Source organism: Crocuta crocuta, unplaced genomic scaffold (genome assembly GCF_008692635.1).
Source record: "Crocuta crocuta isolate KB4526 unplaced genomic scaffold, BGI_CrCroc_1.0 scaffold190, whole genome shotgun sequence".
NCBI classification, from domain to species: domain Eukaryota; kingdom Metazoa; phylum Chordata; class Mammalia; order Carnivora; family Hyaenidae; genus Crocuta; species Crocuta crocuta.
In genome coordinates, this window is record NW_027527955.1 from 1,730,413 (window position 1) to 1,754,299 (window position 23,887).

At 40.8% G+C, this 23,887-nt stretch overlaps 1 protein-coding gene across 1 annotated transcript in view; it reads left to right on the plus strand.

The window, feature by feature from the left end:
• The window catches only part of KL (klotho), a gene marked incomplete at its 5' end in the record, with an annotated part of 43,518 nt that extends 24,391 nt beyond the window's left edge, over positions 1-19,127 (plus strand). Inside the window, 4 exons of the mRNA XM_077752632.1 lie at positions 8,916-9,426; positions 10,159-10,427; positions 15,294-16,296; positions 16,797-19,127. Of these exons, the coding sequence (XP_077608758.1) occupies positions 8,916-9,426; positions 10,159-10,427; positions 15,294-16,296; positions 16,797-17,134 (2,121 nt within the window). The remainder of the gene's footprint in view (positions 1-8,915; positions 9,427-10,158; positions 10,428-15,293; positions 16,297-16,796) is intronic.
• Positions 19,128-23,887: the final 4,760 nt, after the last annotated feature.

Sequence of the window (23,887 nt, forward strand, 5' to 3'; positions counted from 1 at the left end):
ATAGCAGCCGGTGATCTTTTTAAAACCATAAATTAAATTCCATTACTACCACACTTGAATAATAAAATTACCCCCAATGGGTCACAATTATAAGTCTTCTCATATATTGATTTATTTAATCCCCATAAGGATATGAACATAAGATGCTATACTTGTCCTTATTTTACAGATGAGGAAACAGAAGCACAGAGAGTTAGATTATAGGTCCGAGATCACATGGCTAATAAGGGCACAGAATTAGAACAGTCTGATCTAGCCCATGTTCTTAAGCATTATGCTTAACCATCTAGTGAATGTCACCTAATTTAGGATGAAATCTACCCTATGACCCAGCAATTTCACTATACTACTAGGTATTTACCAAACGACACAAAAGTATAGATTCAAAGGGGCACATACATCCTGAGGTTTATAGCAGCATATTATCAACAACAGCCAAACTATGGAACGTACCCAAATGTCCAACAAGTGATGAATGGATAAAGAAGATGTGGTCATATATATATAGGAATATAACTCAGCTGTCAAAAAAAGGAAATCTTGCCATTTGCAACAATGTGGATGGAGCTCGAGTGTATTATATAAAGTAAAATAAGTCTGTCAGAGAAAGACAAATACCATATGATTTCACTCATGTAGAATTTAAGAGACAAAACAGATGAAGATGGGGAAGGAAAAAAAAGAAAGAGTAAACTATAAAAGACTCTTAACTGTAGAGAATGCATGAGCAACTGAGGATTGCTGGAGGGGAGGTGGGTGGGCGATGGGCTAAATGGGTGATGGGCACTTGTGACGAGCCCTGGGTGTTCTCTGTAAAGGATGAATCACTAAATTCTACACCCGAAACCAATTTTACCATATATGTTAACTAACTAGAATTTAAATAAAAACTTGAAAAGAAAAAAATAAATCAAAACTCCTCACTGTCCCCTATCAGGCCAACCTGGGCCCAGCCTGAGGCAGGTTCGCCTCGCCAAGAAGCAGACCTTGAGCCAAGAGGTGCTTGCGAGAGAAGTCAGTGAAGGCATGAGAGCAAAACCAGGGAAAGGGAGAGGACAAGCTACGTTGCCATTTCAGCTTGATCCCTTGCGGGTCCTCTGGACTGTCCGTTGTATCCCACAGTTGCCGTTCAGGTGGACTTTTGAACTCCCACACTTGTCTGTCATTGGCAAGAGGCCCCTTGGTTGGGGGTGGGGGTGGGGGCTAAATGCCTAGTCTGATCTCCTCTTTAAGGAGAGTCTCCCTTTGCTTTCTGTATGGTTTGCCTGCAGCCTGCCACATTCCCACAGGACCCACAGATCTTTCCACTTGCCCCATCCTTTACCCAGAATGCTTTTTCCCTCCGGGTCTTCTTTAGCGCCCTTCCTTTGTCCTGTTATTGATAGACTTCTCCTCAAACATCCCTGATCAAAGAAGCCTTTCATACTATACTCCCCCATCCTGATCCCTACAACCTCCTATTCTCTTACTCAGCTTTACTCCAAGGACCTCTCCTCCTCCCTAGAATGTAAGCTGCGTGAGATCAGAATCCTATTTTGAATCCTATTGATTTCTAGAAACTTAGAAAAGTGCCTAGGACATTTGTTGAATGAATAAATGAGTGATAGAATAAATCAGTATTGATCCCTTTAATTAAAAGCCACATAACTACGAATTAAAAAAATTTTTTTAATGTTTATTTATTTTTGAGAGACAGAGTGTGAGCAGGGGAGGGGCAGAGAGAGAAGAGGAGACATAGAATACGAAGCAGGCTCCAGGCTCTGAGCTGTCAGCACAGAGCCNGTCGGACGCTTAACCGACTAAGCCACCCAGGCGCCCCTCAACTGCAATTTTTTTAAAGTGACAAATTACTAATGTGGTTTCAGAAATAAATTTGTGTTTCAGAGAAAATCAGTTTTCTCTTGCCATGTAAATCCTAGATAATTCAATTTCTGTCCCTGAAATAGCTTTGCTTATGACTAAGGCTTTCTTTCTTTTTCTATAGATCATTAAAATTGATGCACATATTTTAATGTACACTTTGATAAATTTTGGCAACAGCATACACTTGTGTATGAAGATCAGAACATTCCCAACACCCCAGAGTTTCCTGGTGACTCTTTCTTTTTTTCTTTTCTTAACGTTTATTTATTTTTGAGAGAAAGAGAGAGAGAGAGAGAGAGGGAGGGACCAGGGAGGAGCAGAAAGAAAGGGAGTCACAGAATTCAGTGCAGGGTCCAGGCTCTGAGCTGTTAGCACAGAGCCCAGTGTGGAGCTTGAACCCACGAACTATGAGATCATGACCTAAGCCTAAGTCAGACGCTTAACCAACTGAGCCAACCAGGAGCCCCCTTTGTGACTCTTTCTCATCAATTCTCTTCCACCGTAGGCAACCACTGTTCTGATTTCTACCACAGCAGACTAATTTTTGAATTTTATGTGAATGGAATCAGGCAACCACACACATGTATTCTTTGTGTTTTGGTTCTTTTACTATACATAATATTTTTGAGATTAATCCATACTGTTGCATTAAACAGCAGTTCATTCTTTTTGTTGCTGAGTAGTATTCATTGTATAAACAGACCAGTGTTTATACATACTCCTATTGATGGAGATCTGTGTTATTTTCAGTTTTTTTGCTATTGTGAATAATGCTACTGTAAGCACCCTTGAACCATTCACTTTTGTAAATTTTTATCTTCATATTGTGTCTTTTTGTGGACTTATTTTGTCATTTCTTTTGGGTAAATAGCTAGGTGTAGAATTCTGAGTTACAGAGAAACCCCATGTTTAACTTTATAAGAAACTGCCAAATTGTTTTCCAGAGTGGTGGTACTATTTACACTCCCAGCAGCAATGTATGAAAGTTCCAGCTGCTTTTCATCCTTGTCAGAATTCGTTGTCAATCTTTTTAACTGTGGCATTCCAGTGCATGTGACAGCTCATCATGGTTTTAATGTGCATTTCCCTGATAATGTTGGCGTTGATACCTTTCCATGTGCTGACTGATCATAGGTGTAGATCTGTTGTTCGTGGTGGGGATAGGGTTATTTCTTTTTTGTTGTTGTTGTTATGAATTGATAGGATGTTGGTATTTATTTTGAATATACTTCTTTTGTCAGATATACATATATTTTAAATGTTTTATTTATTTCTAGGAGAGAGAGAGAGAGATAGCATGAGCAGGGGAGGGTCAGAGAGAGAGGGAGTCACAGACTCTGAAACAGGCTCCAGGATCTGAGCTGGCAGTCAGCACAGAGCCCGACACGGGGCTTCAACCCACGAACCGTGAGATCATGACCTAAGCGAAAGTCGGACGCTTAACCAACTAAGCCACCCAGGCGCCCCACAGATATATATTTTTTATACATATACATATTTCTTCTCAGTACTTAGTCTTTTTGGTTAACTTTTTTGAAGAGAAGATTTTAATTTTGGTGTAGTCCAACTCATCAGTTTTTTCTTTTATGATTAGTGCTTTCTACATTCTAAGAAATCCTTTCTTACCCTAAGATCCAGAGGCTATGTTTTGTTCTGTGAGTTTATAGTTTTACCTTTTACATTTGGATCTGTAGTCCATCTCAAATGAATTTTTATGCAAGGTGTAAAGTTGGGTTCATTTTTTCCCCCATATGCTTTCCCAATTGTTGCAAGAGAGTTTGTTGAAAAGGCTTTCCTTTGCCATCTAAGGGTTTGTTCAAAATCAGTTTGCACTAGATTTATTTTTGAATTCTCTATTCTTCTTCTTTGATCTATTTGTCTATTCTTATGCCAATATCACACCATGTTGAATATTATAGCTTTATAGTAAGTCTTCAGTCAGGTCATGTATATGCTTCAACTTTGTTCCGCCTCTTGTACCTAACTGAGTGAGCTACCCAGGCACCCCTTCACTTAACTTCTAAAATGTGGTAATACTAGCTGATTGGCAGAAACAAATATAAGATTGATTTTTTTTCCTAGATTTTTCAGAACACAGACTTCAAAATCAACACTGAGCCTGGGAAGGGAGTGACGAGGATATTATATACCAGTGTCATATGCCCCAAATTGGACTATTAGTGCATTTTGAGACTATGCAGTATTATTCTTAGAAGCTTACTATGACAAACTCCTAATTTATCTTGGTGATGGTGTGTACCTGAGTGTTTTCTGTCTTTCAAGGTGTCAGAAATAAAATACAACCAGGGTATCTTATGAGAAAGTTTTCCTGTTCTGGCTCAGAAAAATGTGTGTGATTGTCCCACACTCTTTGATCTGATTTTCACTGCCAGCCTTCATTCTTCCACATCTATTATATGTATTCTACTCCAGACATTTGCTAGAATATGAGTATAGAGACATAAAAGAGCTAGTCGATGCCTTGGAAACACCTACAATCTAGACACTTGAATGAATGCAACACGATATGGTGAAGGTCTTTGACAGAGGGCAGCTGTGGAGATACATGGAGTGGACACTTTAGGGCAGAGAGAGGGAAGATGTGAGGGAAGACTTCCCAGAAGGGTGATGTCTGAGCTGAGTTTTGAAGTGGGGTGAAGTTGGAGGGATTGGGAACTTGAGAGAGATGCACCCATGCATGGAAGCCTAGGGGACTTCAGACCTTCGTGGAGGGTTCAGTACACCCAGGACTCAGGATTTGGGGCGGAGACCCTAAGGCACCACAAAGAACAATTAGGCAGGGGTTATTTAGATGATGGCTTTCAAATTACTATTATGGACAGTTCAGTAGGGCCAGCCATCCAGCTCCTATGGGCTATTTTCCTTTTTTAAATTTTAAGTTAAAAAAAAACACACCTCTAAAACAATACATGTATTGCTCTGAAGCAGTGCATGTGTATGGTAGGAAATGAAAAAAATAGAGATAAGCAAACTGAAGAGAATTATACTGGCCACAAGCCTGCTATAAAACCTCTTTTTAACAACTTATAAATCATTTCAGATTTTTATGTACATGTTTTCCTTTAATAAAAGATACTATTAAACTCTACTTACTGCTTTGTAGCCTGCTTTTCTGTTCAGTTGGTATTATACAAACAGTTTTAACATGTAAATGGACGTCCTTCTGTATTATTTATGATGTCTGAATAGTAGTATATCTTTAGTCATATCATAATGTGTTAAAATATGCATATATGGGTATGAATGTATTTGAATATGGACATTTCCGTTGTTTCAATATTTTGCTATTGGAAATAGGGCATAGATGAACATTCTTACATACACCCTTAATTACTTTCCTGAATCCTTGTCACTAGCTTTATTAAATCTCGGTCTTAAAATAAGTTTGTAAGATTAATGTACCTGGAATAATTAGAAAGCAATGCAAAACTAAACATAACCATGTGCCCCTCTTAATTGCCCTTATTTGTTGCCACACCTAAAGTGGTGGCCTTCCCATGCCTTGCCTTACAGCAGTCAACTACTTAAATCTACCATCAGAACATGGAATGAAGGTGAATGAAGCAGGGTTAAGTTCAGTGTAACAGACAATGGGGCCTCCATGTGTCAGGGAGGGGATGAGGGAACACCCAGGGAGCTCAGTTTAGGGAGGAAGGCATCATTACCCGAAGTAGATGCGAGAGAGGTGTGCCTAAGACTCAGAGGGCACCCAGAGGAGGGACATGTAGCCCAGTGTGGCAGGTTGGGTGGGGTTGGGGGTGGGGCACTTCCTGGAAAAGATGCCATGTGTGGAATGACCACCAAGTTGGACTGATTTGGAGAGCACTCAAATAACAGATCAAGTAGGGGTTTGGGGAATGGGGTGATGGTTAAGACAAGTGACATCCAAGAAGCTTTCTATATTAGCTTGTGTCCTCCAGAGTAACAGTTCACCCTTCCTTCCCCTTTTTGTTCTCTTCAGCCCCTCAATGCATGGGATGATGCCAACCCACATTGGCGAGGGTGGTCTGCTTTATTCAGCCTACCAATTCAAATGCTAAACTCTTCCAGAAATCCCCTCATAGACACACCCAGAAATAATGTTGTGGTTTTGTTAAATTAACATTTGTTAAGTGGAGCACAGTGTTGTATGGTGAGCCTCAGTTCAACAACAGAGCACAAGAGAACTTGAAGTAGAGAAGTCTGTTACTCACAGATCCTGAAGGAAATACTCAGCCTGAAGGGGCCACATGGGGAGGTCAAGGCAGAGTGCAGACAAAGAGAGAGGCAGGACCTAAATACATGTCTTGATTCAGGTTCCTAGGCAAGGGCCAGATTGCTCAATTCAAACCAAAGAAAAGGATTTTGGTAAGCCCCATGGGGTCTATCTAAAGGACCCATAAGGCATAGGTGCTGGGAGCAAAGGAAGCCTGTGGATCACAAGTGCTGTCAGGGAGGTCACGTCAGGACCTTACATTTGCTTGTGACCCTGCAGGCTGCTGTCTAGGGCATGCACTTGCAAGAGGGGCTGGTGTCAGTTTAAGGTCCCTCAAGGCTGCCTGGCTAAACAAAATGGCTACTGAGGTGGGATTACCACGGCATTGCTTAGCTAAACCCTTGACAAGCATTTTACCAGCTATCTGGGGGTCCCTTAGGCCAGTCAAATTGACACATAAAATTAACCATCAACTTCCCAATGCTGCAAGTTTATACTTCTCTAAAATAATCAACTACTTAGTAGATACTTGCATCATATCATTTGATTCCCATCATATCCTTGCAGGAGAATAGATGCTGTTCCCATTGGAACAGAGAAGTACCTGAGGCTCAAACTGGTAACGGATGGGGGAGATGGGACCCCAACCTAAGGCTCTTCTAATCCAAACCCCAGGTGGTACCACTATCTCACTTGGCTGCTCTTGGGCAGAATCCCTCAGCAAGTGGTACTCCCTGGACCTGCTATGCTTTCTTTTCCTTTTTTTTTTTTTTTTTTTTGCCTGTTCCTCCTTTATGGAGAGAAGGAATAAGCATTCATGGAGACCTTACCATATGCAAAGTCTGTGTTAGGTGTTCTTTGTAAATTATTTAATCCTCATAGCATCCCTGTGAAAGACACAAGGAAGTTAGTCTCACCTGCCCAGGGTAGGTAGTTTGGTTAAAGGCACACAAAAATGTGACAAGGCAGGAATTTTATCTGACATTAGAGACTATGTGTGTACTTCCATGTGCCCCAGGCCATTGGTTTCCTTGCCAGACTTCCTCTGCACCGTGTCAAAGTATCCAAGGTTAGAGGAGTGGTCCATTTGTGCAGGCCGTTCTATGGTAGGACTCCTACTTTTGCTACCTGCAAAACTGACCCAGATTAGGAAGCTCTTGGACTGCTCTCACTCTTGCCTGGCCCCTTATTTCTCTCCATCACAGCTCTTGGTTTGTCTGGGTGTGTCTATTAGGCTTAGAACATGAGTGTCATGGGCCTCAACTGGGCCAAGTTAGGAAACTGCCCTGGTCTCACATCCTGAGGACTAGCCTGAACTGTTCCTTTTCTTTTCTGTTTAATCGTTAAATGACATGATGAGATTTCTTGACAATGGGGAAGAGAGATATCCGGTGCTAGATGGGAGGAAGATAAAGGTGGGGGACGTCACAAAGCCAGCAGCCTAACACGACTGAGCCCCCCTTTCTTGAACCACATGGGCAAATGCTACTATTCTTCTGATCAACTTTTATTCCCCTTTTCCTCCTTAGCCTAAGGGTAGCTGCTTCACATCATGAAAAAATATAGTCAGTGGAATGAAACATCATAGATATTTACTAAGAAACTAAAAATGAAAGTTAGATATAAACTATTTTATTCCACTGAAATATTTGGCTGAACTCATAAGAACAGCGATAAGATCATTCTTGGACACCTGCACTGAAATGAACCACAGAAGAACATTTAGGAAAAATGAAGAGCATATTTGGCATACTGAGTGAAAGAGCTTCTTCAGGCCCAGGGAGCGGGACAAAATTGGCATGATCATTTTGGAGAATATGAGTCAAACAGAGAACTGGAATGGGGTTTTCAAGGAGGATATATTAGGAGAGTAAAATGCTGATAAACAGCCTCTTGTGTTTGTAGAAAAATAGGGACAGAAAATCAAGGAATTCAGAAGTGAAGAGAAACTTATCTCAAATAACGGAGGAAAAACTCTGTAATCTTCACTGTTCTTCATAAATACAACGAAAACAAGTGAAAATGAGATATCAGGAGTCAGTAAGATTTTATGGGAGTAGAAAGTTAATCTTAAGGAAGCAAAGCCCATTTCATTGCTGTAGGAAACTCCCAGCTGAGAGCTGACTAACAATGGACATCTGATCTCCTCAAAGCTGAATTTGGGTGATTTTTGCTCTTGGCTCGTACCTCGCACTTCTGGGTCCTGTGGGAAGCCAACACTGTTCCAGAGTTCCAGAGGGTGGGCTGAGGTTGGATATTAGAGTTGGCCTTTTACTTTATTGTGCCGATTTTTCTTAGGGAAGACTAAAAATTAAGAATAAAGGGAACATGTGTCAGAATTTTAGTTGTGAGAGATGAATACAAAATATTAAATTGACTCTAACAACTTGAGTCACCTTGAGTCTCTTAGGATAAAAATATATATAATCCTATTTAGAAATTCCTGGTGTGATCATAATGCAGGATTGGTTCTTTTCATGAGGCCTATTAATTAAAAATTACATAATCCAAATTCAATTAAGTAGTAAGATATTATAACGAATTCTTATTTCATTAACTTCTCAAAGTATGAATGGTAACTTCAAGGCAAGAAATTCACATTTTCCACTGGCTATTGCAAAACAATAGAAATAATTCCAGACATGGTAGCAGCTCACTGTGGGCTGACCTACCCCTGAAATAATTTATTGTTTCCAGGTGACTTTCACATTGTGGGGTAATTCATTAGGTTAGGCTTGATGAGAAACAGACACCGATAGAGTTGAATATTCAGATATGTATTATATATTTCTTCTCACAATCAGAGACAAATTGACCATGGCTTTTCTTTTTATAGGCTCATGCCAAAATCTGGCATCTCTACAATACTTCTTTCCGTCCAACTCAGGGAGGCCAGGTCTCCATCGCCCTAAGCTCCCACTGGATCAATCCTCGAAGAATGACCGACCACAGCATCAAAGAATGTCAAAAGTCTCTTGACTTTGTACTAGGCTGGTTTGCCAAACCCATATTTATTGATGGTGACTATCCTGAGAGCATGAAGAATAATCTTTCATCTCTTCTGCCTGATTTTACTGAATCTGAGAAAAAGTTCATTAAGGGAACAGCTGACTTCTTTGCTCTTTCTTTTGGACCAACCTTGAGTTTTCAACTATTGGACCCCCACATGAAGTTCCGCCAGTTAGAATCTCCCAGCCTGAGGCAATTGCTTTCTTGGATTGACCTTGAATATAACCACCCTCAAATATTTATTGTGGAAAATGGCTGGTTTGTCTCAGGGACCACCAAGAGAGATGATGCCAAATACATGTATTATCTCAAAAAATTCATAATGGAAACCTTAAAAGGTAGGATTGGGGATAAAATTCTGATTTCTTGCCAGAAGTCAGAGGAAAATCTTTCAGATGGTCAGTAATAAACTATATGAGTTTATAGATTTTAATTGTAATGAAGAAATTCATTTTGGCAATAGTAGAAATGCATTTATGTAACACCTTACTCATCTGGGGACTTGAGCAAGTTAAATTCATTTTTAAACTCATTTTGTAAATGAGAAACTGGGTTATAATGTGCGAAATAACTTGACTTTCAGAGTTACCACTCTAGATTTTTAGATTATATTAAGGATTAGTAAATCCCAGGACATCTGGATCTCTGTACACGTTTTTAGGTTTTTATTATTTGCACTGAAGAAAAGACTTTTTAAAGAAAAACGAATATCAACACTTTCTGAAGAAAATGTTAAGTAGCTTATGCCTTTAAAGATTTTATTCACTTATTTCAGCAAGCACAATGCTAGGATTGGAACAAGACCATCATGTCAGGCCCAAAGACCACCTACTGGAAATAAAATATTCTAAGTAAAAACATATTGGAGATAAGCCTGTTGGTGAAAATGTTTATTTGTAGAATTATCCAGGTGTGACAGCCTTTTATTAGTAAGAAATGTCATTGGTTTACCAAACAATAACCATTATACGTAACTTATTTTCATAAGTAGTAAACTCCTCAAATGGTCTTGAATCATGAGGCCAGTGCCCAGCTAGGGGTCACGTTGTTCTCCTCTCTTCTCTCTGCAGCCATTAGGCTGGATGGGGTGGACGTCATCGGGTACACAGCCTGGTCCCTTCTGGATGGCTTTGAGTGGCACAGAGGCTACAGCATCAGGCGTGGACTCTTCTATGTCGACTTTCTAAGCCAGGATAAGAAACTGTTGCCGAAATCTTCAGCCTTGTTCTACCAAAAGCTGATAGAGAAAAATGGCTTTCCTCCTTTACCTGAAAATCAACCTCTAGAAGGGACATTTCCCTGTGACTTTGCTTGGGGAATTGTTGACAACTACATTCAAGTAAGTCAGCTGACAAAACCAATCAGCAGTCTCACCAAGCCCTATCGCTAGTAAGTAGTGCTTCCTTATTAGGTTGTCATGACACATTGCCCATTCTTCAGGCCAAACGTGATTCCTTAATGAGAATATTAAGGGCACAATTTGACATTGCACCCTTCTCTCCAAAAATCTTCTTAGCTTCATCTTGCACTTTAAATCAGTCCCAGAGGAGGAACAAACTTAAATATATGAATATTTAATATCTGAAAAGATAGTAAAAAGATAAAAATACTCCCTTTTAATACAGTGGTTTTGGGTGCTTTTTACAGCAGTTGAGTTCTTCCATAAACAAGATATGACAAAGAACTTCAAATTTTCGGAGATCTCAGTGGAGCTGCTGAGCCTGAGGCAGGAACAGCAGACAGAGCCCTCCTGGGGTTTAACTGCACCCTGTTGCAAAAGCATCTCAAGCAGTGAAAACTCTTGCTCCAATGGTTCACTGCTTGAAATTTCATTTCTAGAACTAGTTACTGACATGGTAAGGAAGTTCTTCAAAATGGTCAACCCATATTTATTGAGCACTTACTATTTAATCTTCAATATGATTTTTAACTTCCCAATTTTAAAGGAATTTGTTTTCCAGACTTTGATGGAATATTTTAGTGGGCTCTTATTGGAGGCTTAGCGTGTACAAAGCCCTGTGTTAATTGCTGGGGTTGCGTAGTTGAGAGGAATGCGCACTGAGATGACTAAGCTTGACCCCTGATTTCAATGAAGTCTACTGCTGGGTGCCTTGGGTGGCTCAGTTGGTTAAGCATCTGACTTTGATTCAGGTCATGATCTCACGGCTTGTGATTTAGAGTCCCGCATAGGGTAAGCTCGAGCCCCACTTCCGGTGAACACAAGCCCCCCCTCGGGTGAGCCCTTCTCTCTCTCTCTCTGTCCCTCATGGGATTCTCTCTCTCTCTCTCTCCCTCTCTCTTTGCCCTCACTTATTGGCACCCTCTCTCAAAAACAAAAAACAAAAAACCCAAAGAGGTCTACTGAAAATGATGGATACACAAATAATAGAGTGCACAGAGTATGGTGTTAAGTGAGCAGGGTGGTGATAGGGTGTTGTTGAAACAGTCTGAGTGTGAAAATAGAGATCAAGACAGAGACATGGGTGCCTGGGCAGCTCAGTTTGTTAACCATCCAAATCTTGATTTTGGTTCAGGTCATGATCACTCAGGTCATGATCTCACGGTTGGTGAGTTTAAGCCTGTGTAGGGCTCTGCGCTGACAGCTTGGAGCCTGCTTGGGATTATCTCTCTCCCTCTCTCTCTCTCTGCTCTTCCATCACCTGCGCTCTCTCTCTCTCTTTCTCACAAAATAAATAAATAAACATTAAAAAGAGAGACAGAGACAAAGTGTGGTATCCATAGACAAACAATGGCGTTTAGCATGCTGTTGGATGCTTCTAGCTAACTCATTGGTACAGTAGGAGAGCAAAAGTAACTTTCCCTATACCTTTCTGAGTTCTTTGCTGAGACCTCCCTATAATTAAAGCCAGACTCAAAAGAGAAAAACAAGCAAGAGTTTATTAACATGTGTACCTGATACATACATGAGAGATACTCAGAGAAAAATGACTAAGTCCTTGAGGTGACTTAGAATTCAGGCTTAAATACCATCTTAATAGAAAAAGCTGGAAGCAGAGGTAAGATATAGATCTCTTAGGGAAGAATAAAAAATGTTTAGGAAAGGTGAATGGGCCCTTGGAAGAATAGATGGGAGCCACAAGAGTTTCTGAAAAAGTCTGCCTTGGTCTTGCGGTGGCCTCTGGTCTCCTGTGACAAGACTCGATCTTCCCTGGGTGATAAAACTCCCAGGAAAGGACAATAGAGTTCCTTTTGGAGCATCTGTCTTTAGGGATGTAAGGGGAGTTCAGAGAAAGCCTTTCCCTGCATTTGCTATTGGTTGAGTGCCTACAGCTCAAAATAATCAGGACACCAGAGGGGCCTATTTTGGGGTGGCAGGCCCTGAACTCCTACAGTTACATTTTGGGGTGGCATATTCTGTTACCCTTCAGTTCAAAACAAGTATCTGGAAGAATGGTTGGAAGTGAGGGAGGATCTTGTAGTTGAAATGAGTTGCTGTTTTCTTGTAAACATCAAATGGCAGTCTTTTATTTATAAGGAAATAATTAACATATTCCTTCATACATTTTTTTGCTGGGTTGTATTACTCTTAGGTCTTTTGAAGACCTCAGTTTAAAAGACTTAGTTTTGGGGCCCCTGGGTGGCTCAATTGGTTAAGCGTCTGACTTCAGCTCAGGTCACGATTTAACGGTTATGGGTTTGAGCCCCATGTCAGGCTCTGTGCCAACAGCTCAGAACCTGGATCCGGCTTTGGACTCTGTGTCTCCCTCTCCTTCTCTGCCCCTCCCCTGATTGTGCATGCACTCTCTCTGTCTCTCAAAAATAAATAAATAAACATAAAAAAAAAAAAACAAAACCCACTTAGTTTTAAGTCTCAGACTTAAATCCCTTCTTACATTTAAAAGGCAACTGAGGGACATGTATTAGCCAGCTTTGCCCTGTTGGGCTTGGGGTCTTCTGCCCCCCTCCTCTCTCCTCCCTCAGCCCTAGCTCTTGAACCTCCCTTTCCTAATTTCTCTCCTTCCAGTGGGATCCACAGTGGGTTCAAATGGGGTTTGGAGGTACAGAAGTGGTGCTAGCGAGATGGGCACCCCCTCCCCCCTTCCTCCCCTGTAGTTGTGCTCTGGGAGGGTGGGTCGCTGGTGTCTGTTCTCTTTCGTGACCTTGTGCCAGGCCCCACTCCCTGCTGGGCTCTGTGCCCCTTGTCACTGAGGGCTCATGCTCTGCCCTGATGTCTAATAGTAGCCCCCGCCTGGGCAAGTAGTTTCCGGTTCCGTTTTCCAGGACAAGAAGTTTCCAGCAGCATCTCTGTGCAGATACGTGTTCTCGGGGAGGGGGGCGGGCATTGGAGGGAGCCCCTCCCCTCCCGGGACGGTGTTTGCCTTGGGAACTGGTGAGGAGTGAGCAAGTTTTAAGAGGACAACCCCTTTCCTTGAAAGAGCAGAGCAACCCTGGGCAGATACAACAATAAAGTCCCCACTTTATTTTTTCATTTTTGTTAAGGAAAGCCAACAAATTCACGGAAGTTAGCTAGAATTGTGCCTAAGCACTTATTCCTAAGCGTCCTGTAGTCTCAAGGAACAGATGCCCCTGCCCCCCAGAAATTGTACCTTAGTCTCTCGTATTTATTTGCAGATGCACTGAATAAAAAAAACTGTTGTTTTGGGAAAATTATGGTAGAAAATGCATACATTTAGTTTAGTCAACTCAAAGCTCTGCGAAAATAAGCCAAAGAAATCCTTCAAGCTATGAACACTTTCACTTCAAAAGAGCATGCAAATATTTTCTCTTGCAAAGCTGAGGAAACAAGATTTGCGGGTGCATCACGGTGGAAAAATTCTTCTCCCGGCATTCCCACCGGACCAGGCCAAATGCCAGGGTGGGTGATCCGCAGGAGGCGGTTCTCCAGAGAAAGCCGTTTCCCTCTGCCACGCTGGGGTTTTATTACTTTCCTTTATAAACACGGCACCCACCCCTCCAGAGGAACCCCGGCCCGCCAAATGCAGCGAAACTTCTGCTAGAGATCCCAAAGCGGAGTGTGACCCCTGCTTGCGGACAGAGGGTCAAACCGAGGGACCCGTTTGACCGGGAGTGTTTCTGAGGAGAAAACTGGTTCAGTCCAGTGGTTCCTTGGGATGGACTTTTCAGTTTGGATTTTCCTCCATGGTTTACACGTGGAGGGAGGGTTTTATGATTTCAGTTTTACAATGTGTCTGCTTTTCCTAAATACCTATTTTCATTTTGGGGGCTTATGGATCAGGTGATTGCCAACCATTACTATCATGATCGTCACAGAAAAGTAATTTAGAAAGACTTAAAAGTTATGAGAAAATAGCCCAGTATGGGTAAATGACAACTGTCGTTCCTCTTTTCCACCTTCTCTATCACTTTTACCATCAGACTGAATTTGTTAAATCCTGTTTTTGACACTAAAGCCAATTAACGGCAACAGTCACGGAGTTTTAGCATGTTTTCTACCTACAGCAAACTTCAGTTTAGAACATGATTTTAAGAAGTATGATTTAATTTTATTTATTTATTTATTTATTTAAATAATTTTACATTTATAAATTTCATAAATTTAAATTATATTATATATAATATATCAATATATAATGTATAGTATAATTTAAATATAATATATTGACATATTATAGTTAATATATATTTTAGAATTTATGAAATTTATAAATTTAAAATTTCTCAAAATAAACAAATATTTTGGGAGAGAGACAGAGCAGGGAAGGGGTAGGAGAGGGAGAGAGAGGGAGATACAGAGGATCCCAATCAGAGCCCCTCTCAAGGCTCGAACTCAGGTACCATGAGATCATGACCTAAGCCCAAACCAAGACTCCCATGCTTAACAGACGGAGTCACTCAGGTCTCCCCACGATTTAATTTTAAACACAATTTTGCACTTTCTGACTCTAACTCCCTCAGATTTTAGGCTTTATCTTTTTGTCTTTTTTTTTTTCAATTTGGGAGTCTAAAATTATTAGTAATTTTTAAACATTAAAATACAAACGTTCAGAAGTACTTTGCTTGCTTAACACAGACGAGAGGTGTGTGGAAAACCCTGTCATCTAAAATGATAAAAAATTTCAGATTTTAAAAAAAAATTAAAAAAAAATTTTTTTTTTTTTTTAACATTAAAGTAACCTTTCAAGAGTCAGAGCTAGGGGAGGGAGTGCGCGGGATCGCGCGTCCAGGCCGGCCGGTGAAGCTAATGCTTATCCCCTCCCGGCAGGTGGACACCACTCTGTCTCAGTTTACCGACCCGAACGTTTACCTGTGGGATGTCCGCCACAGCAAGAGGCTAATTAAGGTGGACGGCGTGGTGACCAAGAAGCGGAAGTCCTACTGCGTGGACTTCGCTGCCATCCGGCGCCAGGTGGCCTTACTCCGGGAGATGCACGTCTCGCATTTTCACTTCTCCCTGGACTGGGCGCTGATCCTGCCGCTGGGCCGCGCGTCGCAGCCCAACCGCACGGTCCTGCGCTACTACGGCTGCGTGGCGGGCGNGGCTTTCGCGGAGTACGCCCGGCTGTGCTTCCAGCACCTGGGCCGCCACGTCAAGTTCTGGATCACGGTGGGCGAGCCGCACACCCGGAACATGACCTACAGCGCCGGGCACAACCTTCTCAAGGCGCACGCGTTGGCCTGGCGCGTGTACGACGAACACTTCCGCGCCTCTCAGAAAGGGAAGATCTCCATTGCCCTGCAGGCCGACTGGGTCGAGCCCGCCTGCCCCTTCTCCCAGAAGGACAAAGAAGTGGCGGAGAGAGTTTGGGAGTTGNAGAGAGTTTTGGAATTTGAGCTTGGCTGGCTGGCCGAGCCCATTTTCGGCTCTGGGGATTACCCACGCGTGATGAGGGACTGGCTCACCCAAAGGAACAATTTCCTTCTACCTTATTTCACTGAAGAGGAGAAGAAGCTAATCCGGGGTTCCTTCGACTTCCTGGCTTTAAGCCATTACACCACCATCCTTGCAGACTGGGAGAAAGAAGATCCGACGAAATACAATGATTACCTGGAGGTGCAGGAAATGACGGACATCACCTGGCTCAACTCCCCCAGTCAGGTGGCGGTCGTGCCCTGGGGCTTACGCAAAGTTCTCAACTGGCTGAAGTTCAAGTACGGAGACGTCCCCATGTATATAATATCCAACGGCATAGATGATGATCCGATGGCAGCTCAAGACAAGTTGAGGGTGTATTACATTCAAAATTACGTAAACGAAGCTCTGAAAGGTAAGGAGCCCCAGAAACGGAAGCCCCTTGAAGCTTATGTCACCGAAGGGCATGAGACTCTATTATACACCCACTGCCACCTGCGAAGCAAAGTGCTTGCTATCCATTCCTTGCCACACTGAAAAAGTCCAAAAGAGAGTTAGTATTTTCCTCTCAGGATAACGGAGCGTAGCCAGAAGTCCGAAACCTTAGTCAAAGAAGGGAAAATGCCTAGCACCTGCTGGGGCCCATGAAAGTATGGACTTTCTGGTCTCCCATTTCCGATGGCTTCACAGCAATCTTACCTCCTTCATGTGCATAAATATTTAGCCCAAGTACATCATAGTGGGTTTAATTATATAAAACCTTCTACGTTAAATGTAGCTCAATGTACCTCGCATGAAAGAAGTCTTTTGTGATCAAATCTAATTTAGTTTTCCCGGATGCACCAAGACCGTGTAAAAGTGAAGTGCCGTGGGCAGAAAAATTTTAATAACTAGTTTGTTCTTTTGTTTTTCTAGCCTACATATTGGATGGTGTCAATCTTTGTGGATACTTTGCTTATTCATTCAATGATCGCACAGCTCCGAAGTTTGGCTTCTATCATTATGCTGCAAATCAGTTTGAGCCCAAACCGTCCGTGGAACATTACAGGAAGATGATTGACAACAATGGCTTCCCAGGTGCTGGAACTCCGGGGAGATTCTGTCCAGAGGAATTCACCCTGTGCACTGAATGCAGCTTTTTTCATACCCGTAAATCTTTACTGGCTTTCATAGCTTTCCTACTTTTTGCTTTTATTGTTTCTCTTTCTCTGATTTTTTACTACTCTAAGAAAGGCAGAAGAAGTTACAAGTAGTCCCGTACATTATCTTGTTCATTTATTTTGAAACGATTATGCACACACATCAGCTGTTAATCATTTGCACTTATCAGTGTTGTAAAACTGTGAATTTCATTTATCTGACTTGTAGAAAAAAATTTTGTGGCATATGACAGAGGTTTGGAAATGGGCATAGGTGATTGTAAAACACTGCATAAAGTGAATAGTGCCTGGATTTGTTCTTTCTTGGAGGGTGATCAAAAACTGTCAGGGGGCCATCATTTCTGCAACACATTTTGTAACAAATGTATGGGGAAGTGGGAACCATTCTGTAACGTTTTTATAGAAACTGAATGGCAAGATCAGTGCCGGTTCCTAAATGTAGCGTTTATCTTGAAGTAGTAATTGTAAATGTGGGAATAAAAAATTAAGTCCCAAGTAACTATCTCTACACTGCCATCATTTGCCTAATGGGCTCTGTTGAACGACGTTTCCCTTAAAAAAGAAATGGGCAGAACATAGGAGAGATGACAGAGGTCTCTAGGTTGGGACATTCCTTTTAAAAGCAGTGTTTCTATCAAATGCTGCTAATATTAATTTACATATCTGGTTAATGATGTACTTAAGCAAATTGTAGAATTTCATTTTCTGTGACTTTCGAGGTGCTCTCCAGGCCCTGCGATCCTTGAGGGCTTTGTGTCACAGGGGCCTTGTCAAGGGTCTGTATGTAGAGAGCTTTAAATGTTTGCAGAAAAATAAATATGAATCATGAGATGTTGGGTTCTTCAGGAAGCCTAAACCGGTCATGCAGTGCCTTATACTGTGTGGCTCTAGGGGGAGGGAAGGAGGAAAAAGTACTTATGATGAGCAACAGTATGATTAATTTGATTAGAAGCCCTTTGATTTTAGAGCACTCCTTGCAATGAATGATGTGACCTTTCCTGAGCAAGTAAGAACGAAATAATCACTCATCCTATGAAGAGTGACTTCACTCTCTGTTCTTTAGAAAGTGCCCTGATTTCTTTGAATCAAGTTTTTAAAAATTCTTCATAGGTTCCAAAGCTTTTGGTCTGATAACACTGGAAGATTTATTTCTGTGATTGCTGAGGTTTATTTTCTATTTTTGCTGCAACGTCTGTGAAACTAGCTTTGAAGAAGTTTTGCTTTGAACTTTCATACTGAAACATGCTACTGATTTCTAGAAACGGCTAATGAGGTCTTTTCTTTTAATGCCCCTTAAACAAGGTTTGCTGACTTTCAAACAGGGGTCTTTCTATGACACTGGAGTTGTGGATGATCATAATGTTTGTTTTATAGATAAGCCAGTATCATATCAGGCAAGGTAAACCACGATCATATCAGGCATAACTAATCTCGCCGACACAGGGTTATAGTGTATAATAAAAAGTCTGTATTGTATTATGTATCATCTTTGGAGGTGGTATGATTTTTTTCCATGAAAGATAAGCTTTTGTTGGTATTCTTTTAAAATTGGACTTACTATTAAAATTAGAAACTAGAGAACAATAGTTTCTCTTATGTATATATTTTTTCTGACTATAAAACTAATATATATTCATTGTAAAAAATTTAAAAACACAGAAACTATACGTAGAGAGAAAAAATTACCTGTCATCTCACCAAGGTAGCCACTATTACCATAGCCTGTTTATTTTATTTTACATAATTAGAATCAGATCATATTGTAAATAGTTGTGTATCTTTATTAATTTTTATTGTGTTTCTTTTGTCATTAGTCTTCAAAATAATTTCTAATAATTGTTTTAATAATTGTTTACATGATTTCTAATAATTGTAGAGTAATTCCACTCTATAAATTTATCACAAGTTATTTAACCATTCGTATCCATTGGACTAGCTTCTTATTGTTAATTACTGTTAAGTAATGTTGTTTAAAAGTTTTCTTGCTACCATATTAATTTTCATTCCCTTGAGTGTAGACAGAAGTAATTCTGTCCCTTGATGAAGTATTGTAATAAAGCTGCCTGCAACTGTGTTTCTTTCATAATCATATGACTGCTGGATAAATTTCTTTAAACATGTATTTTTTTGAGTTGACGGAACTACATAGGCTATGAGCGGTGAAGAAACGGGGGTCCTACAGCCAGGGTGGGTGACAGGAGAGGATGGAGGGTGCCTCATGCCCATCCCTGTGGTTGAGCAGAGACTTTCAGGCGCTGAGAAAGCAAAATAGAGGAAGAGCTGAAAGAGACAAAACAGAGATGCTAAAGCTTCAAAGAGAAATGACATCTCAAAACCATCTAGAGTGAGTTGCATGTTAACGTTGAGGCCCCAGTGCCCTTCGGGGGAGGTCACTGGCTCCCACCAACCAGTGTGAAAGGAGCCGGGGTCAGTCCAAACCTAGGGAGGGGGGAGGGGTAGGCTGGAAGGGGGCAGGGCCCGAGGCGGGACTTCCTGTGAGAGCAGCACCCTCCTTCTGCATCAGTTTTAATATTTTATGCACTAATGTTGGGTACTTCACCACTTTGCATATTTTTCTGAATGTGGCAGCTGTTCTTCTGGAACTCCTACACCTCTCGTTCGGTTGTGAGGCCATTTGTGCAAGGGCATTAGGTGGTGCTGTGGTTTCCTGGTTTCTGGGTTAGTATCTGCCACACTTGTATTTGCCCTGCCTTCGCTATTCCTTTCTTGGACCCGGGTGTGCCCCTTGCACTTCTGCCCAGTTCCTTTCCCCTGGGTTTGCAAGGATGGTTTTTCAGATTCATTAAGGACACTTTTCCTTTTATTTTCATCTTCCACAGACAATAATTAGAATCTATTAATGCCTTGGGAGCTTTTCCTTTATGTTATTTATACCAATGCCGTCCAACACAGAGATAATGCAAGCTGTAGATTTGAAGTTTCCTAGTAGGCACATTAAAAAAATTAAAAAGTGTAGAAGAAATAAAGCTTGATGGTATACATCATGTTTCCAACATCATCAAAATATTAACTTCAACAGGAAATCAATATAAAAGTGATTAAAAGTTTTACACATCTTGTTTTAATCCTAAATCTTAGAAATCTGGTGTACATTTTACAAGCATGGCACCCCCTGTGCTCAGTGAGGATTAGCCAGACTGTAGGTGCATAATAGCCACATGTGGCTTAATGGCTGCTTCGTTGGACAGTGCAGGTCTAGAAGGAAAGCCTTGCTCTGCTAAGTCAGTTAATAGCACAATTAAGATACCCCAAATATTTAACAAATTAGGAGAACAAACTTTTTCCGGGAATCTTCCAAGCTCTACAGTCCACGGAAGTAAATTGGCAAGTAAATTTACAATTAAGCGAAACTACTGATTAAAACAAACACTTGTAAAGATCTACGTGGAAGGGAGAATTCTGTAACTCGTTCTGAGTGTTGCAGTAATTCAGGTGGTAGAATTAAACTGCTCGTTTCTACGTAAATCTACAATTCCATTTTTTCTCTCATTCAGATGACCTGTTTCCAAATGAATAGAGCAATTACGTTGTCCTGTGTCATCTCCATTTAATATTTAATATTGAACAATGCTGCTCAAAGTTTCCGTCTGGGAAGGAGAATGTTAATTTAGATGACATGGACCAACCTTGACAGAGAGCCTCGGTTCTAGAGGGAAAGCAGAGGCCATATCTTCTTGTGTTTTGCTTTTATTTTTAATATTTAGCCCAGAGTGTCCTACAAAATATTGTTCAGTAAATGTTGATTAGTTGAATAAATGTATGAATGAGTGATGGAATATGTGAATTAACAGAATTAGCTCCCTGACATCACCTTTGTCCAGAGACACATTTAATAAAGATCGATGGTCAAGAATCCGAAGCTGCTGTGTGTTAGATGTCACACGGCATCAATTCTGGGTGTCCACAGGAAGGAACACAAGCTTCCATGTGACAACCTTTGATGACCTTTCTAGGCAACAAGGCAGAAGCACAGCTTTCCTAAGTCATCATCCTTAGACCAATCACAAAGTGAGAGGATTGTAACTTGTTTTCTTGTTGTTCACACTGTCCCTCAGCCAGTCAGTATTCTATTTGCAAGTACCGTTATAGGGTTAAGTTCTTTATATGCAAAAAAGTACCAGGGAACTTTTCTTCTAGAAGGAACTCCTTTATGTCATCTAGAAATACTTAACAATTTCCAAGAACATGTTGCTTTTTCCTCAGATGTATTACATTTTCCCATTTTTATAACCATTAGAGTTTGGTTGTTGTAGTGCATTTCCTGGGACAATTTTGTTTCATGCATTTGTGGTAAATACCCATTGTTTGGTATCAAGGAGAAAGAGGTCAAGAAAAAACCACGAGGAACCTTGAGTAAAGGGTGGAAAAACTATACTGCCTGTAATAGGACACTGACAATAAGGTGAAATTTGTTTTGTGAGGTAATTGCTACATACCAGAGAGGGCTTGGTGACTGATATCCCAGCCTTTGTTTTAGAAAAAGATCAGAGAAGAAAATAGATTAGAGAAGGAAAAAAAATTCAGTTTACCTATTAATTGAGACAGAAAGGCAGAGAGAAAAGAGTCAGGAGACCTACCTTCAAAATGTCACGGAATCTCAATTTTTTCATCTTTGAAATGGGAATAATGTCTACAATAGCACAGTGCTGAGCATATGAAGCATTCAATAAATAAAGCACCACCCCCAGACATGTTTTTCTGGATTAATTCCATTTATTTTTAATGGGCATAAGATTTTTGGTTAATGGGATATTCAGAGCTCAGTAACATAAAACCAGGGACTATTAGAGTTAAGACAGTTCACCCTGAAGTCCCTTCATTATTTTGTGACTTTGAATAAACATCGTACTAGAGTGCCCATGGGTAACACCAAACTAAAAATATCAATCCCCACACTTACTTAATAATACCAGATTATTTTCTTGGATCTGAATTTTATGAATGTTGAATTGATAGAATTCTGAAGATAATTTGGCAGAAGATGTTTCTATATCAGTATGTTCCACCATCTGCTCTTTTGAAACAATCTAATGACACAGACAAAACACTGAAATTTGTATATTGTTATTGAATTGGTAAATAATTGAAGGCCCATTAACTAAATTTTTATGTGATTCAAAAATCCTTGGTAGAGTTTCTAATTTTGGTTATAATCTTTCCACATGCTTATTTTATGGTAAAAACTGATTAACTTTTAATGAGCTTATTTATTTTTTATAAGTTATTTGCAATGGAAACATTGCTTCTTAATAAATTACTTGAATAGGCATATTTTTTTCTGTTTAAAAATCTTAATTGATTAGCTTATAAATTTTGGGTTCCTTTCAATATTATAGTAGTTATTATCTAATGATGACCTTACGCATACATGTTGTCTAAGACATTTCTACCTGCTTTGATCTCCAGATGCATGTGAATCAAAGCTTTGGCTAATTTAGTTCCAGGTTACCAGACTACAAGTTCTGTAGTGTTTCAAGGCCATGCGGTTGCATTTAAGACATGAAGGTTTTATCACTTTTTTTTTCACTTTAAATTATAGGTATTATGAGTTTCCAGTAAGTAGCCCAAAGGCTTCAAAATATAGCATTATCAATAGACAGGGGCAAGAGTGGTAAGCCAAAGAGCGACAAAACATAATAATTAGAAAAAGATTGACGGGTCAGGTGAAAATTTTCTGTTAGTAAAAGATGACAGATGAGAAATGAACATGATTTTATTCCAAATTGTACCATTCTAAAATGCCCTGATTCTATCTATGCCTTCTCGTGGACCTAATAACCCACCCAAACAAACACAGTGGGGGTGACTCGTCCATCAGACCGACAGTACCAGGGCTGCGGGATTCTGACAATATTCACCTTGGGAGGAAAGAAGGAGACAAGGGCAGCGGGAACACGTGGGAAGGGCCTGCAAGACTGGGCAGAGCCCATGAAAGAAATATAGGAAACAATGACCGAATTTTTCCACATGGAAGACTAGAGCAGGCTAAGGTTGGATATTTCACTTCTACCACGTCAGTTAGGCATTGATAATACCCAAGTAGGTGAGGTCCTTGGGTAACTAGTTTTTCATGAAGGCAGGCCTTAAACAGAGTGCTCTCAGGCACCTGGCTGGCTCCATCCATACAGCATGAGACTCTTGTGCTCTGCACTGTGAGTTTTGTTTTGCTTGTTTTGTTTTCATTTTTTAAAACATGTTGATTTATTTTTGAGACAGAGGGAGAGACAGAGTGCAAATGGGGGAGAGCAGGAAGAGAGGGAGACACAGAATTTGAAGCAGGCTCCAGGCTCTGAGCTGTTAGCAAAGAGTCCAACATGGGGCTCAAAGCTACGAACTGTGAGATCATGACCTGAGCCGAAGTCGGACACTTAACAGACTGAGCCACCCAGGCGCCCCACCTTCCCACTCTGGGTTGTGAGTTTGAGCCCCATGTTGATGATAAAATTTTCCTCAAACAAACAAATAAAGTGCTCTGGCGTATTCCAAAATGGTTCCTTCTTCTCTCCCTTGTCAGAAACATGAGAAGACTTTCCTCCAATATTACTCAATTACAAAGTACAATCTCCAACATACTGTAAGGCCTTGGTAGAGCTCTTGGAGTAAATCTCACAAACTGTGCACCACCTCCCACTGCCATGACTGGGTCTCCTTAGAGTTTTATACTCTTCGAGTTGTCTACACTGAGCCTTCAGCAATCACGAATTCCTACCCGAGCCCTGCTTCCTGAGGTAGTTCCCACTTGTGAGTCTCTGCTTGGGTACATCACGACTCCCTATATATTTGTCTGTCTGTCTCTCCATTTGGGGGTCAGCAATTTGCTGTGTG